This window comes from Tasmannia lanceolata, unplaced genomic scaffold (assembly GCF_043159265.1).
Source record: "Tasmannia lanceolata isolate RefF3 unplaced genomic scaffold, GAP_Taslan_0.1 ptg000002l, whole genome shotgun sequence".
Classification (NCBI taxonomy): domain Eukaryota; kingdom Viridiplantae; phylum Streptophyta; class Magnoliopsida; order Canellales; family Winteraceae; genus Tasmannia; species Tasmannia lanceolata.
The window spans coordinates 57,222,782-57,241,699 of record NW_027518679.1 but is presented as its reverse complement, the minus strand read 5'-3'; the positions used below and the strand labels follow the sequence as shown (position 1 = coordinate 57,241,699).

General features: G+C 37.5%; 1 protein-coding gene across 5 annotated transcripts in view; it reads left to right on the top strand.

Moving 5' to 3' along the window:
- ATSUV3 (ATP-dependent RNA helicase) overlaps positions 1 to 18,101 on the top strand; it is a 43,637-nt gene extending 25,536 nt beyond the window's left edge. For all 5 annotated transcript variants that reach the window (XM_077391520.1, XM_077391525.1, XM_077391535.1 and 2 more), the window contains 9 exons: positions 3,702 to 3,870; positions 7,778 to 7,890; positions 9,279 to 9,359; positions 13,223 to 13,288; positions 13,393 to 13,457; positions 16,586 to 16,631; positions 16,712 to 16,828; positions 17,613 to 17,704; positions 17,784 to 18,101. In XM_077391520.1, the coding sequence (XP_077247635.1) occupies positions 3,702 to 3,870; positions 7,778 to 7,890; positions 9,279 to 9,359; positions 13,223 to 13,288; positions 13,393 to 13,457; positions 16,586 to 16,631; positions 16,712 to 16,828; positions 17,613 to 17,704; positions 17,784 to 17,898 (864 nt within the window). In that variant the 3' untranslated portion in view covers positions 17,899 to 18,101. The remainder of the gene's footprint in view (positions 1 to 3,701; positions 3,871 to 7,777; positions 7,891 to 9,278; positions 9,360 to 13,222; positions 13,289 to 13,392; positions 13,458 to 16,585; positions 16,632 to 16,711; positions 16,829 to 17,612; positions 17,705 to 17,783) is intronic.
- The last annotated feature ends 817 nt before the right edge of the window (positions 18,102 to 18,918 follow it).

Here is an 18,918-nt window from a genome sequence, read left to right as displayed (position 1 = left end):
TTCTTTCTTTTTTAACCGAATCTATGATTTTAATAAATAGGAAGTGAGGAGATTTTGCCACCCCTTGAAAAATCCTTGCATTTCGCTCTTTCCAAATGATCCATGGATCTAGCCCATGCAACAACCGAGGCTATGATTTTAACAAATAGGAAGTGAGGAGATTTTGCCACCCCTTGAAAAATCCCTGCATTTCGCTCTTTCCAAATGATCCATGAGGTAGCCAATAGACATAAGTCCCAAAGTACTTTTCCTTTTGTTCCTCCCAACTTTCCAATAGATCGGAAAGTTTGAATGGGAAAACCCATGTGATACCAAACCTGGATAGAATACGGCCCCAAACTGCAATTGTCCTCATCAGTTCATCACGGGACCAAGACCACTGGTAGTATTACGGTATTACCACACTAGGTAAAGTCAACCATTATACAGACAGTTATAATTTAACTATTATATCTGAAGAACTTCATATTTTTTCTGTGTTCTTATACTTTGCAACCGTGTTGCTTACCATTATATATCTCAACAGAACTGATGTGGTTATTCACACTTCTTAGTTCTTTTAATGACACTTGTAATAGGTGCCAAGTGTTAGTGTCCTAAGTGTTTAGCAATTTAGCTTGCTAACCTAATAAAAACATGAAACGGACACACTCGGCAAAATTAAGAAAAGGATGTAGGAAAATAAAAAAAGATTAAAACAAGAAATTTGCAAATAAAAAAGATATGAACCTTATTTAATGAATATAAAATACACTTGCATTAATAAATTAAACTATTTCCTTTTAAAGCAACACTTACTTTTTAATGTTGTGATATGACAACTCATGAATTTTTTTTAATCCCTAGATCAATTACCAACTCCAAGTAGCAATTTTACTATTTTAGAAAGAGAGAGGTAGACATGGGCTAACATTAAACAAAAGAAAAATGGGCTAACATGAAACAAAAGAAAAAAGGAATGGGAGTGGCAGAGAGAGGAACAACATGCCTAAAAACAAAAGGGGGACGGGGATGAATTGTTTACTTTTTTATTAAGAACAATAAAGCTGCAGTAAAATCGAATTTTGAGAACAACAAAACTTCAACAAGAATTTCATTGGAAAAAAATGAAAATTTTCGCAATTTAAAGATGAAATTCACCTCAACTACAGTAAGGTCCTTTGGATATCTTCAGATCAGGTAAGGTATAAAACTTCAATAAGGAGTTTTTTGTCACCCACTCAGCTGTTATTTGTCGCTTCTCTCTTTCCAAAGACTAGTACTCGAGAACGAAAGTTTGGATGTATAGGAAAAATAGAAAAAATGTTTGAGTTGGTTTATGATTGAGTTTTAATATGGTCTACGCACGACTTGCACATATTTGTTTTAAAAAATTAGTGGGGCCCACATGGTTGGATGATCCAAACTATTCATTTGTTGGGCCCCGACTTAAATATGTCGTGCCTAGAAAATCATCCTCAGAGAATGATCGTAACCCTTTGGTCTGTTAACCGTTGGCACATTACAGAAGCCTCTTCAGATTAGGTGGTTAAGATCATCCTATGGAGGTGTTTTTTTGAGCACAATCTATCAAAGGTCCCAAGAAATCATTGGTTTGGATCATCGAATCATGTGGGTTCCACAATACTTGTGGAAAAACATGTGCAAGCACGTGGACACCATTTAATATTTTCTGTTTATGATGTGTCATTGTAGTTTTATATCACGTCGCCGAGCGTATTTTTCAGAAAATATTGTGGGGTCCAATAAATGAATGGTTTGGATCTTCCAACAAGGTGGGCCCCACTATTTGAAAAAAAAGATTAGGACTTAATGCAGAAATTGTTGGTCGTATTAACCTCTTTCCTCTGTTTTTTATTTTTTCTGGTTTCTTATTGCTCACGGTTTCTAATAGGTTTTGTAGGAGAGAGAGAGAGAGAGAGAGAGAGAGAGAGAGAGAGAGAGAGAGAGAGAGAGAGAGATTCTCTTCCTCTACCCTATGCTAAAGAAAAGCGGTTTCTCTTGCCTCTGTTTGAGCCCTACTTCCATACCCAGTCACGATAGAGAGGGGGAGAGAGGGCTAGGGTTTACCTGCTAGAGGGAAAGAAATGAAAAAAATTGAGAGAGAAGAAGGTAAAGAAAAAAGAAACAAAAAGTGGAGGAAGAAGGAAGGTGTTAAAAAAAAGAAATAATAAGTTGAAGAATAGGAAGAAGAGACATTTTGGAAATAACTCGAGTAGCTACAACAATCACGTGCACAAATCGCATGCAGAGTATGCCTGTAGTACAATTAGTTCAAGAGTGGGAGGATGTCTATGTCATGTGCAATGGATATATAGACACGCATGATGTATGCATTAGGTAGTTCTCTGTTAAATCAAATAAATTTCTTATTTCATTTGGGAGTAGCTTGTCACCTTTGTTTCCCTTCCTCCTAACGTGAATTCTCTTGTTCAAGAAGTTTAGATTTGTGACCTTTTGCATCATGCGCAGAATAAAATAAGCGAACATCGATGACCTTTACATTCATTGTGCGACTATGGAACAATTTTCCCATTACTTTCTCATGTCCTTTAATGTGTTGGATTTTCCTTGGGAGTGGACATTGTTCGAAGGATGTCAAAGTGACCCTTTCAGATTCAGCATTTATAGTGGAGTGTTCTTTTCACAATAACATTACCTTCTAGAGTAAGTTTTCTATCAGCAAGGAGATTAGTGGAGAAATTCAACTATGTTTTGATATATTAGACAATAGAGGGAATGAAATTTTGAGGCGTCAAGTTTCAATGTAGTCGATGCAATTGAAAGAAGTATTAGAAGCGTATCAGTGAAAGGAAGTGGCTTGTTGGAAGGAACCGTGAAAAGGCTACTTAACGTTGGTTGGAATTTGGTGAAATCTTATTTGGGAGTTCGATAGGTAAGCAAGGCCAACAAGGCTTGAAGGAGCATTCAGGGACAGTAGAGGTGATTTGATTATTTTGTTTTTTGGGCCCTCTTAGGAGTAAAATGTTCAAATGAGATGAAGGTTCAAGCTCTCATAGGTTGTTCAATGCATTTTATTTTATTATTTGATGGGAATTGCCTTTCGAAGGGCATTTTTCCAACACAACTAATGGAGCATCAAAGATAAATATTAGTCCTTGGTGTTTAGCATTGACTAGATTAGGATATATTGATGTGTCTTTTGGTCATATCTTACTTAAAGACAAGGGAATTGTGTAGGTTGTTGCTAGAGGAGGCATACATACATAGGAGAGGATTATGCATTATTTTCTAGAGGATGTATATTTAGAAAGGAAATCATTTTCAATCGTTGTCTTTATTGTAAATTTTCTCTTTCCATTAATAATATGTTATTTTCGTAAAGCGACATAATGCATCTTTCGTACCTCATTCCGGCATATTACTTCTTGTAAGCTATGATTGACGTGCCATCAACAGCATAATCTAGTGAAAATATGGGAATGTGCTTGTGAGGAAATCAGTCTATAATTTTTGACAGATATGTGGCAAATGAAAATAAAGAGTATTACAAACTTAGATTTTACTTTTACATTTTCATGTTGTGTAGCTAAAGAGTTACAAAAGTTTGATAAAAGGCATATCATGAACTTGTGTTCAAAACTATCGAGTGGCATTTTATCTCGCCAAACTTCCGCACTATTTGATGCTACTTTGACTGTAAAGAATTAGCTGAGAGAATTTGATTGTTAGGATTGCAGGCAACAATGTTCAACGATGAAAGCAGCGAGTTTGATGTTCTTGTTGCAAGCGATGCCATTGGAATGGGTCTCAATCTGAACATTTCCAGAATCATATTTTCAACAATGAGAAAGTTTGATGGTGTATACATGAGGGAACTTACTATACCTGAGATCAAACAAATTGCAGGTATCATAATTTTCCGACCATAATTTGTTACTTCTAGTTCTGGAATCCTTTGCCTGCATATCACTGTACTCAAACGCAAGGTTTAAAATTTCGGTTTCAGACATAGCCGATTTTGGCCGAAATTTCAGATTTAGGTGGTTTCGGTGTTGGTCCCAACCGAAATCCGAAATTTTGGTATTTCGGCCAAAATTTAAAACCATACTCAATGGTAAAAACTAGCTGTTTATTTTTGCATTTCATTTCGTGATGAAAGAACTTAGGATTCCGTTTTGTGATGAAAAAACAACGAACTTCAGTTTTTGCAAATCTTGCACTAAACAGAAATCAAAATTGATTATTCCATCTTTATATATGCATCTATTTTTTTTGATACGTCATAATTTCCAGTTGCCACCTAAACCAAACGAGATGTATATGAGGGTAAATGGTAAATTTGTGCTTTAGCCTTTAGCTTAACTCATTTTGGTTCAGTCTTATATTGTCTATGAATCACTGTTTTCTTCCATCTTCCATCTAATGTAAGGTGCGTAGGGAGTCCAGCTCCTAACCATCAAAGTAGAATATGCAACTGTGATAAAATAAAATATTCACTTTGAGTTGCATCTCTATCCTACACAAGGAAGGATAGATTGAAGAGGATGTTAACCATAGAATAAGAGCAAGTTGGTTGAAGTGGAAGCTTGCCTCAGGAGTTCTGTGCGACCATAAAATCCCTACCAAGTTGAAGGGAAAGTTTTATAAGACAGCTGTGAGGCCAACCATGCTGTACGGCTCAGAATGTTTGGCCACCAAGAAGCAGCATGTACATAAGATGAGTGTAGCGGAGATGCGAATGCTTAGATGGATGTGCGGCTGCACAAGGCTAGATAGAATTAAAAATGACAACATTCGTAAAAAGGTGGGGGTCGCTCCAATTGAGGAGAAGATGACAGAGCACCGCTTAAGATGGTTTGGACATATCCAACATAGACCTTTGGACGCTCCGGTGAGAAGAGGCGACTCGTGCCAAATTGATGGAGTAAAAAGAGGTAGGGGCAGACCAAAAACAACTTGGGTAGAAACAGTGAGGAAAGACTTAATAGCTAGGAACATAACAAAGCACATGACCTTGGATAGGATAGAATGGAAGGAAATGATCCACGTAGAAGAACCCAACTAGAACCAAGAATAGAGCTGGGTAGATTCCTTTTACCTTCTTCATGAATTTTTTCTAAAGGATTCATTTAGCCGACCCCAACTAGTTTGGGACAAAGGCTTTGTTGAGTCGAGTTGAGTTGCATCTCTATCCGCAAAGCCCTAATGGACAAGTGTCAGGGAAGAGGTTACTAGAATCAAACAGTAGGTAGTCAGTATTTTGTTGCAGCTGATACACTATTATTCTGATAGCAGCCCAGAAACCCTAAACCTACCAAAAGGAATATATATATATATATATATATGGTGGCCGACCGTCAAGTCTCTTGTAGGTGGTACGATGGACGTACCATCCTTGATATTTGATCCAACAGCAGCCTCTTAAAAAGTGGTCTGCAGTTGGATCCAATACCAAGGGCGGTACCCCTAGCATGGTACATGACGGTCGGGCACCATATAAAACTCCCTCTGTGTGTGTGTGTGTGTATATATATATATATATATATATATATATATATATATATATATATATATATATATATATATATATATATATATATATATATAGAGAGAGAGAGAGAGAGAGAGAGAGAGAGAGAGAGAGAACATTTCCTACACACTTGTGTAGGTAAGTTACCTACACACTTCCTTAAAATACAGTGGGGGCCCACATTGTTTGGGTGATCCAAACAATTCATTTGAATGGTCCTCACATAGATAGGGTGTCCACAAAAAATCAGATCCATAGGATCATCCTAACCATTCAAACTATGGAGGCAAAAAATGGACTAATTTGTGAAGGTTTATACACGTCCATTTTACCTCCACAAATCGTAGGGTTGGGATGATCCTATGGATCTGATTTTTTGTGGACACCCTATCTATATGAGGACCATTCAAATGAATTATTTGAATCACCCAAACAATGTGGGCCCCCACTGTATTTTAAGGTAGTGTGTAGGAAACTTACCTACACAAGTGTGTTGGAAATGTTCTCTCATATATATATATATATATATATATATATATATATATATATATATATATATATATATATAGAGAGAGAGAGAGAGAGAGAGAGAGAGAGAGAGAGAGAGAAGTTATCTACTCCGTCGGCCCCAAATACAGTGGGGGCCCACATTTTTTAGGTGATTCAAACCATTCATTTGATGGGCCCTGACATAGACAGGGTGTGACAAAAAAAATCAGCTCCATAGGATAATCCCAACCCTTAGATTTGTGGAGGTTAAAATGGACGGGTATAAACCTCCCACAAATATGCCCATTTTTAACTTACACAAATGGAAGGGTTAGGATGATCCTATAGGGCTGATTTTTTTGTACACACTCTATCCATGTAAGGGCCATCCAAATGAATGCTTTGGATCATCCATAAAATGTGGGCCCACATGGTTTTTTGAGGCTTGAGTGCAGATAAGCAATTTGTGCTCAAGTGCAGAAACACTTCTCTGATATATATATATATATATATATATATATATATATATATATATATAGAGAGAGAGAGAGAGAGAGAGAGAGAGAGAGAGAGAGAGAGAGAGAGGAAAGTGAAGCTACACCGCCGGTGTAGCTAACTTAGCTACACCACCAGCTTAAAATACAATGGGCCCACATTGTTTTGGTCATCCAAAGAATTCATTTGATTGGCCCTCACATAGATAGGGTGTCCACGTAAAATCAGCTCCATAGGATCATCCCAACCCTACGATTTGTGGAGGCAAAAATGAACGTGTAAAAACCTTCACAAATTTGTCCATTTTTGCCTCCACAGTTTGAAGGGTTGGGATGATCCTATGGAGCTGATTTTTGGTGGACACCCTATCTATGTGAGGGCCAATCAAATGAATGGTTTGGATCACCAAAACAATGTGGGCCCATTGTATTTTAAGCCGGCGGTGTAGCTTCCCTTTCCTCATATATATATATATATATATATATATATATATATATATATATATATATATGAGAGAACATTTCCTACACACTTGTGTAGGTAAGTTACCTACACACTACCTTAAAATACAGTGGGGGCCCACATTGTTTGGGTGATCCAAACAATTCATTTGAATGGTCCTCACATAGATAGGGTGTCCACAAAAAATCAGATCCATAGGATCATCCCAATCCTACGATTTGTGGAGGTAAAATGGACGTGTATAAACCTTCACAAATTAGTCCATTTTTTTGCCTCCATAGTTTGAATGGTTAGGATGATCCTATGGATCTGATTTTTTTTGACACCCTATCTATGTGAGGACCATTCAAATGAATTGTTTGGATCACCCAAACAATGTGGGCCCCCACTGTATTTTAAGGTAGTGTGTAGGTAACTTATCTACACAAGTGTGTAGGAAATGTTCTCTCTCTCTCTCTCTCTCTCTCTCTATATATATATATATATATATATATATATATATATATATATATATATATATATATATATATATATATGTTTGGGTGATCTGGATGGACCCTGAACCCGTCCATTTCAAACCTCCACAAATTGAAGGGTTAGGATGATCCTATGGAGATGATTTTTTGGGCACTCCCTATCTATGTCAAGGCCCATCAAATGAATGGTTTGCATCACCCAAACAACGTGGGCCCACTCTATTTCTGCTTGACGGACTAGATAATTTATCTGGCCCATCAGAGTAGAAACATTTTTCCCAGATATATATTTCATGGACTTTTTTACACCTGCTGGATATTATGAGTTGCTGAGACATCTTATCTAATATTCTGCTTGTAGGGAGGGCTGGGAGGTATGGCTCTAAATTCCCTTCCGGTGAAGTCACTTGCATAGACACTGAGGATCTACCATTACTTCATTCATCATTGGAGTTTCCTTCTCCTACCTTGGAGGTAATTGTTTTAGCCCTTAAGAATTTCAATAGGTTTAACTGACATACTTGCAAGAAAGCATGCAGGTAAATATATCTACCTATGTACACGTAATTTCATTGGAGAAAGATAAATATTCACTAAGTGTCGGCTGTCATAGGTAGTAGCAATAACCACACCCAAAAAACAGCAACACTTAACAGTCCAAAGGGACTACACATGAGATTGAGCCCAAACATTCTACAAAAGAAAAGGCCAGATTTGAATCCACCATGCTATGCAGAAAACACAACAAACATTACCTTAAAGATGGGTGTAATTGGCAAAAAACATCTTACACCTCAAACAAGGTCTCCACAGGATCCTTGTAAATTAAAAAGATCCATACAACTGCAATAAAAAGCTGTACAACCAAGTCAGAAACCTTAAGATCTGCCCCTTATCTTGATTGGAAAGAATGCAATAAGGTTTCCATAAACTCCTCACAAAAAAGGGATTGTTGCCTAGGGTATAATTGTGCTTTGATACCACAAATAAATAGAAGAGATGGAAGGTGTTTGTGGGACGTCGCACAATTTCATTAAATAGGATGTGTTACATAAAATTACAAGAGTTCTACTAATAATGAAACACTTTTATAATCCTTAATGCCCTTACTCAACAATAAACACACCATATATGCTTTTTAACACAAGAAACTATTGGGATATTATTACACAAAATATCTCTACGGTGATACAATACAATATAACGGAACAGAAAGTTGGTGGGAGACTTTTGAAACCTGCTGAAATTAAATCAAAGAATCCGGATAAATCTTCACAATTCCTAGCATGGAAAAATGTCTCAGCTTTGTTCCTTGTTTTGCAATCTGAACTCCATTGGACCTTCTGCGGATGTCAGAATCATGATATCATTACTATCCCTTTGGACCAGTAGTAACCCTCCCTTTGTTCATCATTGTTCTTATTTGTTTTTGAATGACCCTCTCGGACTTTCTTGTGATGAAACTTTCACCAGTGTTGCAAGTATCATTTTCATTAGGTAATGTTTTTCATTAGACATTTTCTGTGTAAAAGATATTAAATTTTAAAGATTAATGTGCTATTGAGTTGTATAGTTGTTGTTGCTTGTTATTGTAATTTTTTTTATTTCGGTAATAAAGGACAGCAATTGCATGGCTATATCGGTACCTACTGTAGGATGGCTTCCCGCTGACCACCGTGACTACATTAGCAGTGTTCTGAACCTCGATTTTGATATCTGTGGCAATTAATACTTAGTTACATCATTCCAGCTATCTTTACTGTTCGATTTTTTTTTTTTTTTTGAAAGGTGCTGTTTGATATTCAAACTATTTTTAAATAAATTTATTCTTTCCTAAGCGGCCTTTTGTTATATCTTTGCAGTGTGCTGGACTGTTTCCTACCTCTGATATCTTGTTCTTATATTCGCGTTTACATCCAACACTTGGTTTCCACTCTATGCTGGTAGGTAATGGTGATGACTAACGTGAATAATCATTAATGTTGAACATAGCTTGATGAGATGCAAAAAAATTTACAAATTTTTACTTTGTTCATGCATTTGAAAGGTTAATGGGGTTTTGTATTGAGCTTAATTTGGACTATGGATTGCCATCTTACGGACTTCGTTACTTTGCCAATCATTGACTTTCTCTTGCCTTCACATCTAGCAAATATTAAACTTTCTCTGCTGTTGCTTCCTTTCAACTCTGTTCGTGCATTCAAGTATTCTTCTGATATTTATTTTGCTAATGGAGGTCAGAAGGTCTTGGAATGGACATAACTAATCTTATGAGTGGTGCTGAATGATGGCCATGCGGCTCTATAGTAACTTAGTGCAATGAATGTGTCTTGTTACTTCAAGTCTTAACTCAACTCAACTCAACTCAACTAAGCCTTTGTCCCAAACTAGTTGGGGTCATGAAGAAGGTGAAAGAATCTACCCGGCTCAAATTGACTAAGTCTAATCCTGACACTAGTTGGGTTCATCTACATGGATCATTTTCTTCCATTCTCTCCTATCCAAGGTCATGTTCTCTGTTATGTTCCTAACCATCAAGTCTTTCCTCACTGTTTCTACCCAAGTTGTTTTCGGTGTGCCCCTACCTCTTTACTCCATCAACTTGGCACGAGTCACTTCTTCTCACTGGAGCATCCAAAGGCCTACGTTGGATATGCCCAAACCATCTTACTCGGTGCTCTCTCATCTTCTCCTCAAGTGGTGCCACACCCACCTTTTTACGGATGTCTTCATTTTTAATTCTATCTAACATTGTGTGGCCGCACATCCATCTAAGCATCCGCATGTCCGCTACATTCATCTTATGCACATGATGCTTCTTGGTGGCCCAACATTTTGAGCCGTACAGCATGGCTAGCCTCACAACTGTCTTATAAAACTTTCCCTTCAACTTGGTAGGTATTCTATGGTCGCACAGAAATCCTGAAGCAGAGATACAAGGTTAGATGTGATACCCAAATACTGGTATGGATATGGGGAGCAGAGATACAATTTGGCATTTTCTGAAATATTGGACACATCTATGGAAATGTGAGATAACCAGGTTTCTGGCTGGAAGGGACCGCCACTAAGAATTCACAGTAGCGACCAGAATAAAAAAAAGGTTTAGAAGACGGGCCAAATGCAATTTCTATCATGGAATGATTGGGGTCTGGAAACAACATATATAAGTCAAAAGTAAGAAAACTCAACTAGATTTAACTTTGAGAAAGGGATTATTAATTATAGCATCTACAGGACTCACATACTTAAAAGTTTAAATACAAGTATCCAAAACTAACATGCAATAAGCATGATTGTCCGACAATCATGTCATGTGTTTGAAACATGGTAGTTAATTTGGCAGATAGAAATATCGGCAGTGTATTATGTGCCAGTTGAAGCTTCATATCGTGTTGGACGAGGTAGGTTGGTCCCGCACAAGTATCCATCTATCCACTACTTTCTCACTTATAAAATGGTAATCTATCTCTATGGGCTTTGTCCCAGCATGGAAGACAAGATTCTGTGATAGTTTGATGCAACTCTGATTGTTGCAGTAAGGGAGATATAATCTTAATCTAAAGTGTAACTCCTTTTGGAGGTGTTTCAACTATGTGAATGCTATTGTGGTGGAAGACATGGACCTATATTCTTTCTCCACATTCGATCTGGCTACAGTCTGTGCTTTTTGTTGGTCCGTGAGGTTAGAAAGTCATTAAGACACAATACCTTAAAAGTTAAAACTAAGTTATTTGTGTCTCGATCTCTTGTCCAATCCGCATATGAAAAACCATGTACTCTGACTACCTTGTCCTGTTATGCTATGTGACGTAGTCTGTGATCTAGAGTGCCCATGAGTACCTTTGGATTCTCTTGGTTGTCTGAAGGTGCTCTTCTCTAGGGTCTCTAATCTTCTGCCCTTAATTTTAATTGATTATCTTACTGTATATTGTAAGAGTGCTATCTGGTTTGAAGTTTATCATCTTGACTATGTTAAGATGGTCCAGAGCATACTTCTGTTGGGACAGGTACATCCCCTTCCTTGGTCCTTTTTGCATCTATAGAATCGCAATTCACCCAGGTACTTCATATCAAAGGCACCTTTCGGATTTTACTTGAGACTCTGAATCTCAGACCTATCACTCCATGTAATAATGATGTTGTCCACATGGAGTAGTAGCAAAACCATGCCAGAGTGAAAATGCTTTAGAAAGCGAGAATTCTTAGACTTACTCCTTTTGCATCCACTGTACTTTGGTGCTCAATGGAGTGTATTAAACCATGCCTCGAGAGCCTATTTCAATCCGTAGTTTGCCTTCTTGAGTTTGCTGGGAAAACAACCTCTATCTAATGACTCAATCCCTTTTAAATTCTCGATATATTTCTCTTTCAATGATTTGTGATGAAAGGCATTCTTCACGTCCATCTAGCTAAGGGTCCACCCAAATGTCTCGGCTAAAGAAACAATCTACACAACCATACTCTCGACTAATGTATAAAATGCCTCATCGTATTTAGGGTTGCAACTTGGGTTGGGTTCAACCTGAGTTTTCTCGGGTTGGGTTGGTAAATGCTCTGGTCAGGTCAGGTTAGGGTTGGAAAAAAGTAACCTGAAAATATTTTGGGTCGGGTTAGGGTTGAGCGTCAAGCAACCCGACCCGACATACAATCCGAACATTCCTTTTTTAAAGTTTTTTAATTTCTTATCATTTTACTTATAAAATCTATCCTTGACACACCGAAAACCCCGAGACTTGCGCTCCTCTCGGGCAATGAGTTTTGGAAGCTAGAAAACCCGAGACTTATACCTCCCTACCCTTGGGCAGTGAGTTGCCAGCTAGATATCACCCAACAGCTATTTATCCCGCGGCTATTCAGTATCAAATGGTGCTGAATAGTAGCATACATGATGTCGATTCTCATGTAGCCTTTCTCCATCTTTACCATCCTAGCCAATTGTAATTCTTTACTCCCTTGTCGTGCATCAGCAAGAGCTGTAGAGATTCCGTGTTCATGTCATCAGCTCATTATTTTATCTTTGGGTTTAGTAGGAGGTATGTCTTTCATATAGCATAATGTTCATGTTCATGTCAACTTGCTAGTTGTTTTAGTCCTTTTGTCTTGGTATTTTATCTTTGGGTTTAGTAGGAGGTATGTCTTTCATATAGCATAATATTCATGTTCATGTAAATCCTCTTGTTGGCTTTTCCAAGTTGAACTTTGATGGATCAAGCTTGGGCAACCCCGGTCTAGCCGGGATCGGGGGTGTTTTGAGGAATTCCGATGGGGAAGTTTTGCAGGCTTATTCTAGGCCTATCGGCGTAGCAGATTTGAACGAAGCTGAAGTTAGAGCCTCATATCAAGGCATTTTGCATCTAGGGAGTGAGAGGATGGCGAGCACTATCATGGAAGGAAACTCGTTAAATGTCATTAGGTGGCTTAAGGGTTCGGTGGTTCCTCCTTGGAAATTTCTTCGTTTTTTCGATGAAATAAAGGATATAACGGTTGGGTGCTCTATGACGTTCCAAAATGTAAGGAGATCAGCTAATGGAGTCGCAGACAAGTTGGCTAAAACGGGTGTTGTCAAGCAGGCTCTGGAGCTTTACGACTTTCTGCCCCCTTAATTTCTTATAGTATTGCTTTTCTTTTTTCTTCTCTTTTGTGTAATACTTGTTTAGTGGGGTGTGCGGGGGGACTTTTTCGGTCTCTCCCTTTATAATATATTCAGTTACCATTCAAAAAAAATAAAATTCATGTTCATGTCAACTTGCTAGTTGTTATAGTCCTTTTGTCTAGTTTTTAACTGTCTAGATCAATTGTGCAGGAACTCTTCATCGAGAAAGCAAAGTTATCGCCAAACTATTTCATGACTAACTGTGAAGAAATGTTGGTATGAAATTTGTCTTTCCAGTATGTTTATTTTTTATTTAGTGCATAAGGGGAGTATCATTATTTTTGGTTTACTTTGTAATGACTGAGTTTTACTAACTACAGAAGGTTGCAGCTGTTATTGATGAGTTTCCCCTAGGATTGCAAGATAAATACCTGTTTTGTATGAGGTAAACTCTTGTCCACTTTACTGTACTAAAATTATGTTGACATGTAATTAGTTTATCCCCAGGTCCTGTTCTTTATGGGAAATTATATTGTTTAGACACAGACAAGGTGTGTTGGCAAAAGGAGTTTTGAGGGGAACTTTAGCCCTGGAAAACCTGACACGTGGGCACGTGCCGACATTTGTATGATAGTATTGCGTTGTGAATTTATTCTTGTATAATATTAATTCTCGAGGCATAAATGTAGAATATATACGAGTAGAAATACATTAGAACCATATAAATAGTACTAAGTGGAAAAACAATTATGTTGTTTTTGTCATAGTAGTGATATTGACTTATAGGTATATCTTAAATTCTGACATTGGAATTTCGTATAGTGTGTTGCCTTTATCACTTAGGCAGGAAGTAATGAGAAACTTTGTCTCCCTTGCCTATATGTATCTAATTATTTAATAACAAAAAAGGTGGCTAGTATTGCCCCCGTATTACTTGGGCACTTCCACCACTCTCCATTGTCATGTTGTGCCCTCCACTAGCTGGATACCCCACTCTTGAAAAATAAAGAAAATAAGAGAGAGGAGAGAGAAAAAGAGAGGTATTATAGGTCTCTCTGGGCCCGAGCAGGTTGCCAATGCTTCTCCTGATTGAGAAGCTGCAATCTATATCCCAGTCATGATCATGGTTTTAAATTTCGGATTTCATCCGGGACCGAAATTTAAAACCGAAACCGAAATTTAAAAATGTCTTCCGAAATTATAAGATTTAAACCAAAGTTTCCACCGAAACCGAAATTGCCACCGACGAAATCGAAATTTTAAACCTTGGTCTAGCTCAACTGATGGTTGTGTCCAAGTCCTGGTCTTTGACTCCTAGCTTGCTAAGTTAGTAACATTGAGAACCTTGTCTGCTCAATGGTTTTTAGCTTATCTTGCAGTCTTTAAGAGCCTGCAATGGCTGATACATTTCAGTTTGGATTGTGAAGCTGCAGTCACAGCCAAGGGGTAATAGTTGATGGGAAAACCTGTTTGCCCATATGTAACCTGTTTCATCGTTTCACTTGGTTCGGGTTCAGGTTTACAGTTTGTGACTTTCTTACTGCTGAGAGTTTAAGTTAGGTTATCTTATATCTTCAGTGTAATTCTTCTAAGCAGTTGAGTGTTATTTTTATGTTAATTAGGTAGGGTCCATCTTGGATGGTTTTAATGGCATATATTGTGATTACTTCAAAGTGATGTTTATAAAAAGCTTGATGTTGTGGGGTTGGGGATTCAATACTCGCAAAATTCTTCTCTTCTCTCACCTTTATTGCAAAATTCTTTTCTTAGTTCCAAAGCAATTTATGATATGTAAGTCCCTAAGTTAACTAGTGGAGGAGCTTGAATGAATTTTCTCTCAGGTTTTTTCTTTTAAAGGGATAAAAAGTTAAAAACCATCTATAGAAGGGGATTTTGGATTTTGATAAACTTATGTAATTGATAATCTATCAATTGGGTTGAGCAGCAATTTAAAAAAGAAAAGAAAAGAATATTAACCACAAATTTTCTCTCTCTCTTTTTAAACCTTCTCTTCTTCTTCTATCTTGCCTTATCCGTTATCGGAGTCATGCACCGACGATCTTACCTTCTCTATCGGATTAATGCAACAAGGATCTTCCCTTCTCCGCTATTGGAGTCTTTGAGACCTAATGCACATCCAAATCTCATCCCCATAAGTCAGAACCCTAACACCGCATCTTAAGCCATTCAAAATGCTAATTCTCTCGCCCAGATATTAATATCTATGTTGGAATGTGGTGAGTCGGTATATGCATGCTCTTTTTGGATTCCCCATCTCGAAGAGTCAGAGAGAATCCTTTGCTATCTAAAGTCTTGCCCAGGGAAAGGGTTATTATTTGCAAACCATGGTCACTTGAAGATTGAAGCCTTTTCTGATGTTGATTGTTTATGTTCAGTTGCTGACATGAGATCTACAACTGGATATTTTAGCCTTGTAGGCAGCAACCTCATTACTTGTCACAACAAGAAATGTTTAGTTGATGACAGGAGATCTATAACTGGATATTGTACCTTTGTAGGCGGCAACCTCATTGCTTGGCGCAGCAAGAAACAATATGTGGTTGCTAGATCTAGTGCGGTGGGATAATACTGTGTGATGGCTCATGGAGTTGTAGAGTTACTTTTGTTGAGGTATCTTTTGAAGGAGTTACAGATGTCAGTTCCATGCCCTATGTGGCTATACCGTGATAATCAGTTGCCAATCAACGTAGCAAATAATCTTGTCCAACATGCTCGCACGAAGCACATTGAGGTTCACAGGCACTTCATTTGCTAACGTGTTCTGTCTAAGGAGATTTGTCTTCTTTGTTCCTACTGGTCATCAAATCATTGATATTTTGACAAAAGTTGTGAAGTCCCATTATTACTTTATTTTATCCAAGCTGGACATGATTTATATCTATGCTCAGCTTGAGGGGAGTGTAGGAAATAAGGGTTATTTCTTGTATGGGAATTAGATTGCATTTGGGGAGTATTTATGTTTTTTCCATATCATATAGGATTTTTATCATTAATATACAGGAATAGCCCATAGTGGGAACTATTCCATTCGCCTCATCTCACCTCTCTTTCCTTTGAGGGGGAGTGTAGGAAATAAGGGTTATTTCTTGTATGGGAATTAGATTGCAATTGGGTGTACTTATGTTTTTTCCATTTCATGTAGGATATTATCATTAATACACAAGAATAGCCCATAGTGGAAACTTTCCATTCGCCTTATCTCATCTCTCTTTCTTTCTTTCTCCTTTCTCCCACTACTAATCTAGCCTCCAACAACTCCAACTTTTATAAATATATGGGTTACACCATAAGAGAAATCCTTCCCGTCCCTTCTATTCTTAAAGAAAGAAATGAAGAAATAAAATTGATCCTTATAACAAATATGGTGAAATCATCATTTTCTGAAGTTGCTTTTAATTACCATTATTTCGGAAGTGTTCTTACAAATTACTTCCAAAAATGTATTTTGGTTGACTTCCATCTCATATGGAAATAATTTATCCCTTGTGAAGTTTCTTGCTATCATTGGTTCCTTTTTGCCGTTCGATGACACTTAATTTCCATGATTTGCAGTCCAGTTGACATGAACGATGATATTTCAGCTCAAGGCCTTATACAGGTGACAGTTTTACTCTGAACCTTACATTGATGTTTGTTTTGAATTAGGAACCTGATGACTAAACTTCTTTCATGAACCAGTTCGCGGAAAACTATTCAAAAAAAGGAATGGTTCGACTTAGAGAAATATTTACACCTGGGACACTCCAGGTTCCCAAGTCACAAAATGAACTCAAGGAGCTTGAATCTATTCATAAGGTACTATCTTCTTGTACTTAGTTCCCACACTAACAGCCCAAGGTTTCCTTTTCCTTTCTACAGTTATGCAAGGATAAAACAACTATTATACACTTCGGCCATGTTTGGCCACCATGAAAAAATATTCCATGAAATATATGTGGGGCCATTTGTGAGAGATAGGTGGGAGACTGAGGAACTTGAAAGGGTGGGAGAGAGGGAGAATGAAAAGCTCCTAAAAGCCAGGAAAACAAAAAACCAATTTTCGATCGGTATTTTTTCACTAGTTTTTAAGGATTTTTTATGCTTCATCCACTCCCACCCACTCAAATACCTCCCTCTCCCTCCAGCCTTCTGACACAACTGAGCTCATAACATTGAATGAAATAATTTTTCGTGCTTGCTAAACACGGTCTTAAGCTCATCATCACTGGAACGAAGGCTTGACCCCAATGTCTAATTTCTGAAACTGCCCAAATTAGGAGGCCTCCCTTACCATAAAATGAAATTATTGATGCTAGGAATCCCACAAACGGCAAAAAACATAATTGTTCTTTTAGATAACCAAAACACCTCTAAAAACCACTGAAAAGAAAGCTTAGTCTTTTTCCCGATACTCGGGGAGTTCCTTTTGCCCTTTAAAAGATAATAAAATGAATATAAGATGGGGGGACATGCTCGAATAATATATCCACATCTTTTGAGAATAACCAAATGCCAATCCTTCAGGTCTATAACTGATATTGATTATGTAATTAGAGTTTTGGGATTAAATATTTTATACCTTATGCTGTTGGAAATGAAGGTCTTGGATCTCTATGTTTGGTTGAGTTACCGATTGGAGGACTCGTTTCCTGATCGCGAGGTGGCTTCTGCTCAGAAGGCAATGTGCAGTCTGTGAGTGATGAAAACTTAAGCCTTTTGGATACTTATTTTCATGTTGCATCATACTGATTTTTCTGTATTAAATTCTTAGATTGATTGAAGAGTTCTTGGAGAGACTTGGATGGCAAAAGCCTAGGGCCGAAAAGTTGTCTGCACACTCGACTGTGAGATCCATGCTTATCCGAGACGGCCGACAATATCATTGACATTCCTCGTCTCTCAGATTTCTTGGTAATTTAAAATTTCCTGCAAGCTTTGTTTTTGAGAAGAAATTCTCAGGTATTTATTTATTTCTTTCTTGTCCATTTTCCCAGCTGTTCTATTCACTCATTCTACCTTAATGATCCTGTACTATGTATATTATTTGCAGTTAGTCAATAAAGAATCTGCTATAATGTTTTTATATCCATATTTTTTGTTCTGTCAGTTGTAAATAGAAATTTTTGATGAAAGCCTGCTTATAACATGCCGAAAAATTTCATAGAAAAAAATTATGCATAGATCTTAATGTTGGTTGCTTGCACATTTTAAAACAAGAAAATCAAATCAAACGAAATACAAGGTAGAATCTTTTCTGAGATTTGCTAGGGATTTCACAATTGAATGAATAAGACAAAATCTGAGCCTATGGGGCCTGTTTTCTCATGCAACAGCCTATCCTGAATCTTTTCTCAGCGATTTATATGATATATGCAGGAAAAAAGTGTATTAGGCCCACTTATTTGGATTATCTAAACCATTCATTCATTGGTTCCTATCGTTCATGGGTCCTTTGCCCCAAAAACTCTTATCCATGGGATGATCTTAAGCTCTTTGAGGGTTCTTTATTACCATTTTTCAAACATTCTATGCTGTCCATTTTACACCAAAAATGGCAGAGGGTTAGGTCTTCTTATAGAGAAGATTTTTGAGGCGCTGCCTTACGGTGGGGACCAAGAAATGAATGGTTTAGATCATCTTAATAGGCTGGCTCCACTGTACTATTTTCACTGGTTTTTTGAGTAGTTGCTCATAATCTCATCCTCTCTCAAGTCTCCCACTAGGGCCAATTGCAATTGAGTGTCCTTACAAATCCCCACGTGCCACAGGGCATGAGGGATAGTTTCTTTTTGAACTGTTCCACTCTTGCTCCCCAACTATGGTACCATATCATATATATATATATATATATATATATATATATATATATATATTCTTTGCAATTAGGCTGACAAATATTTCATGGA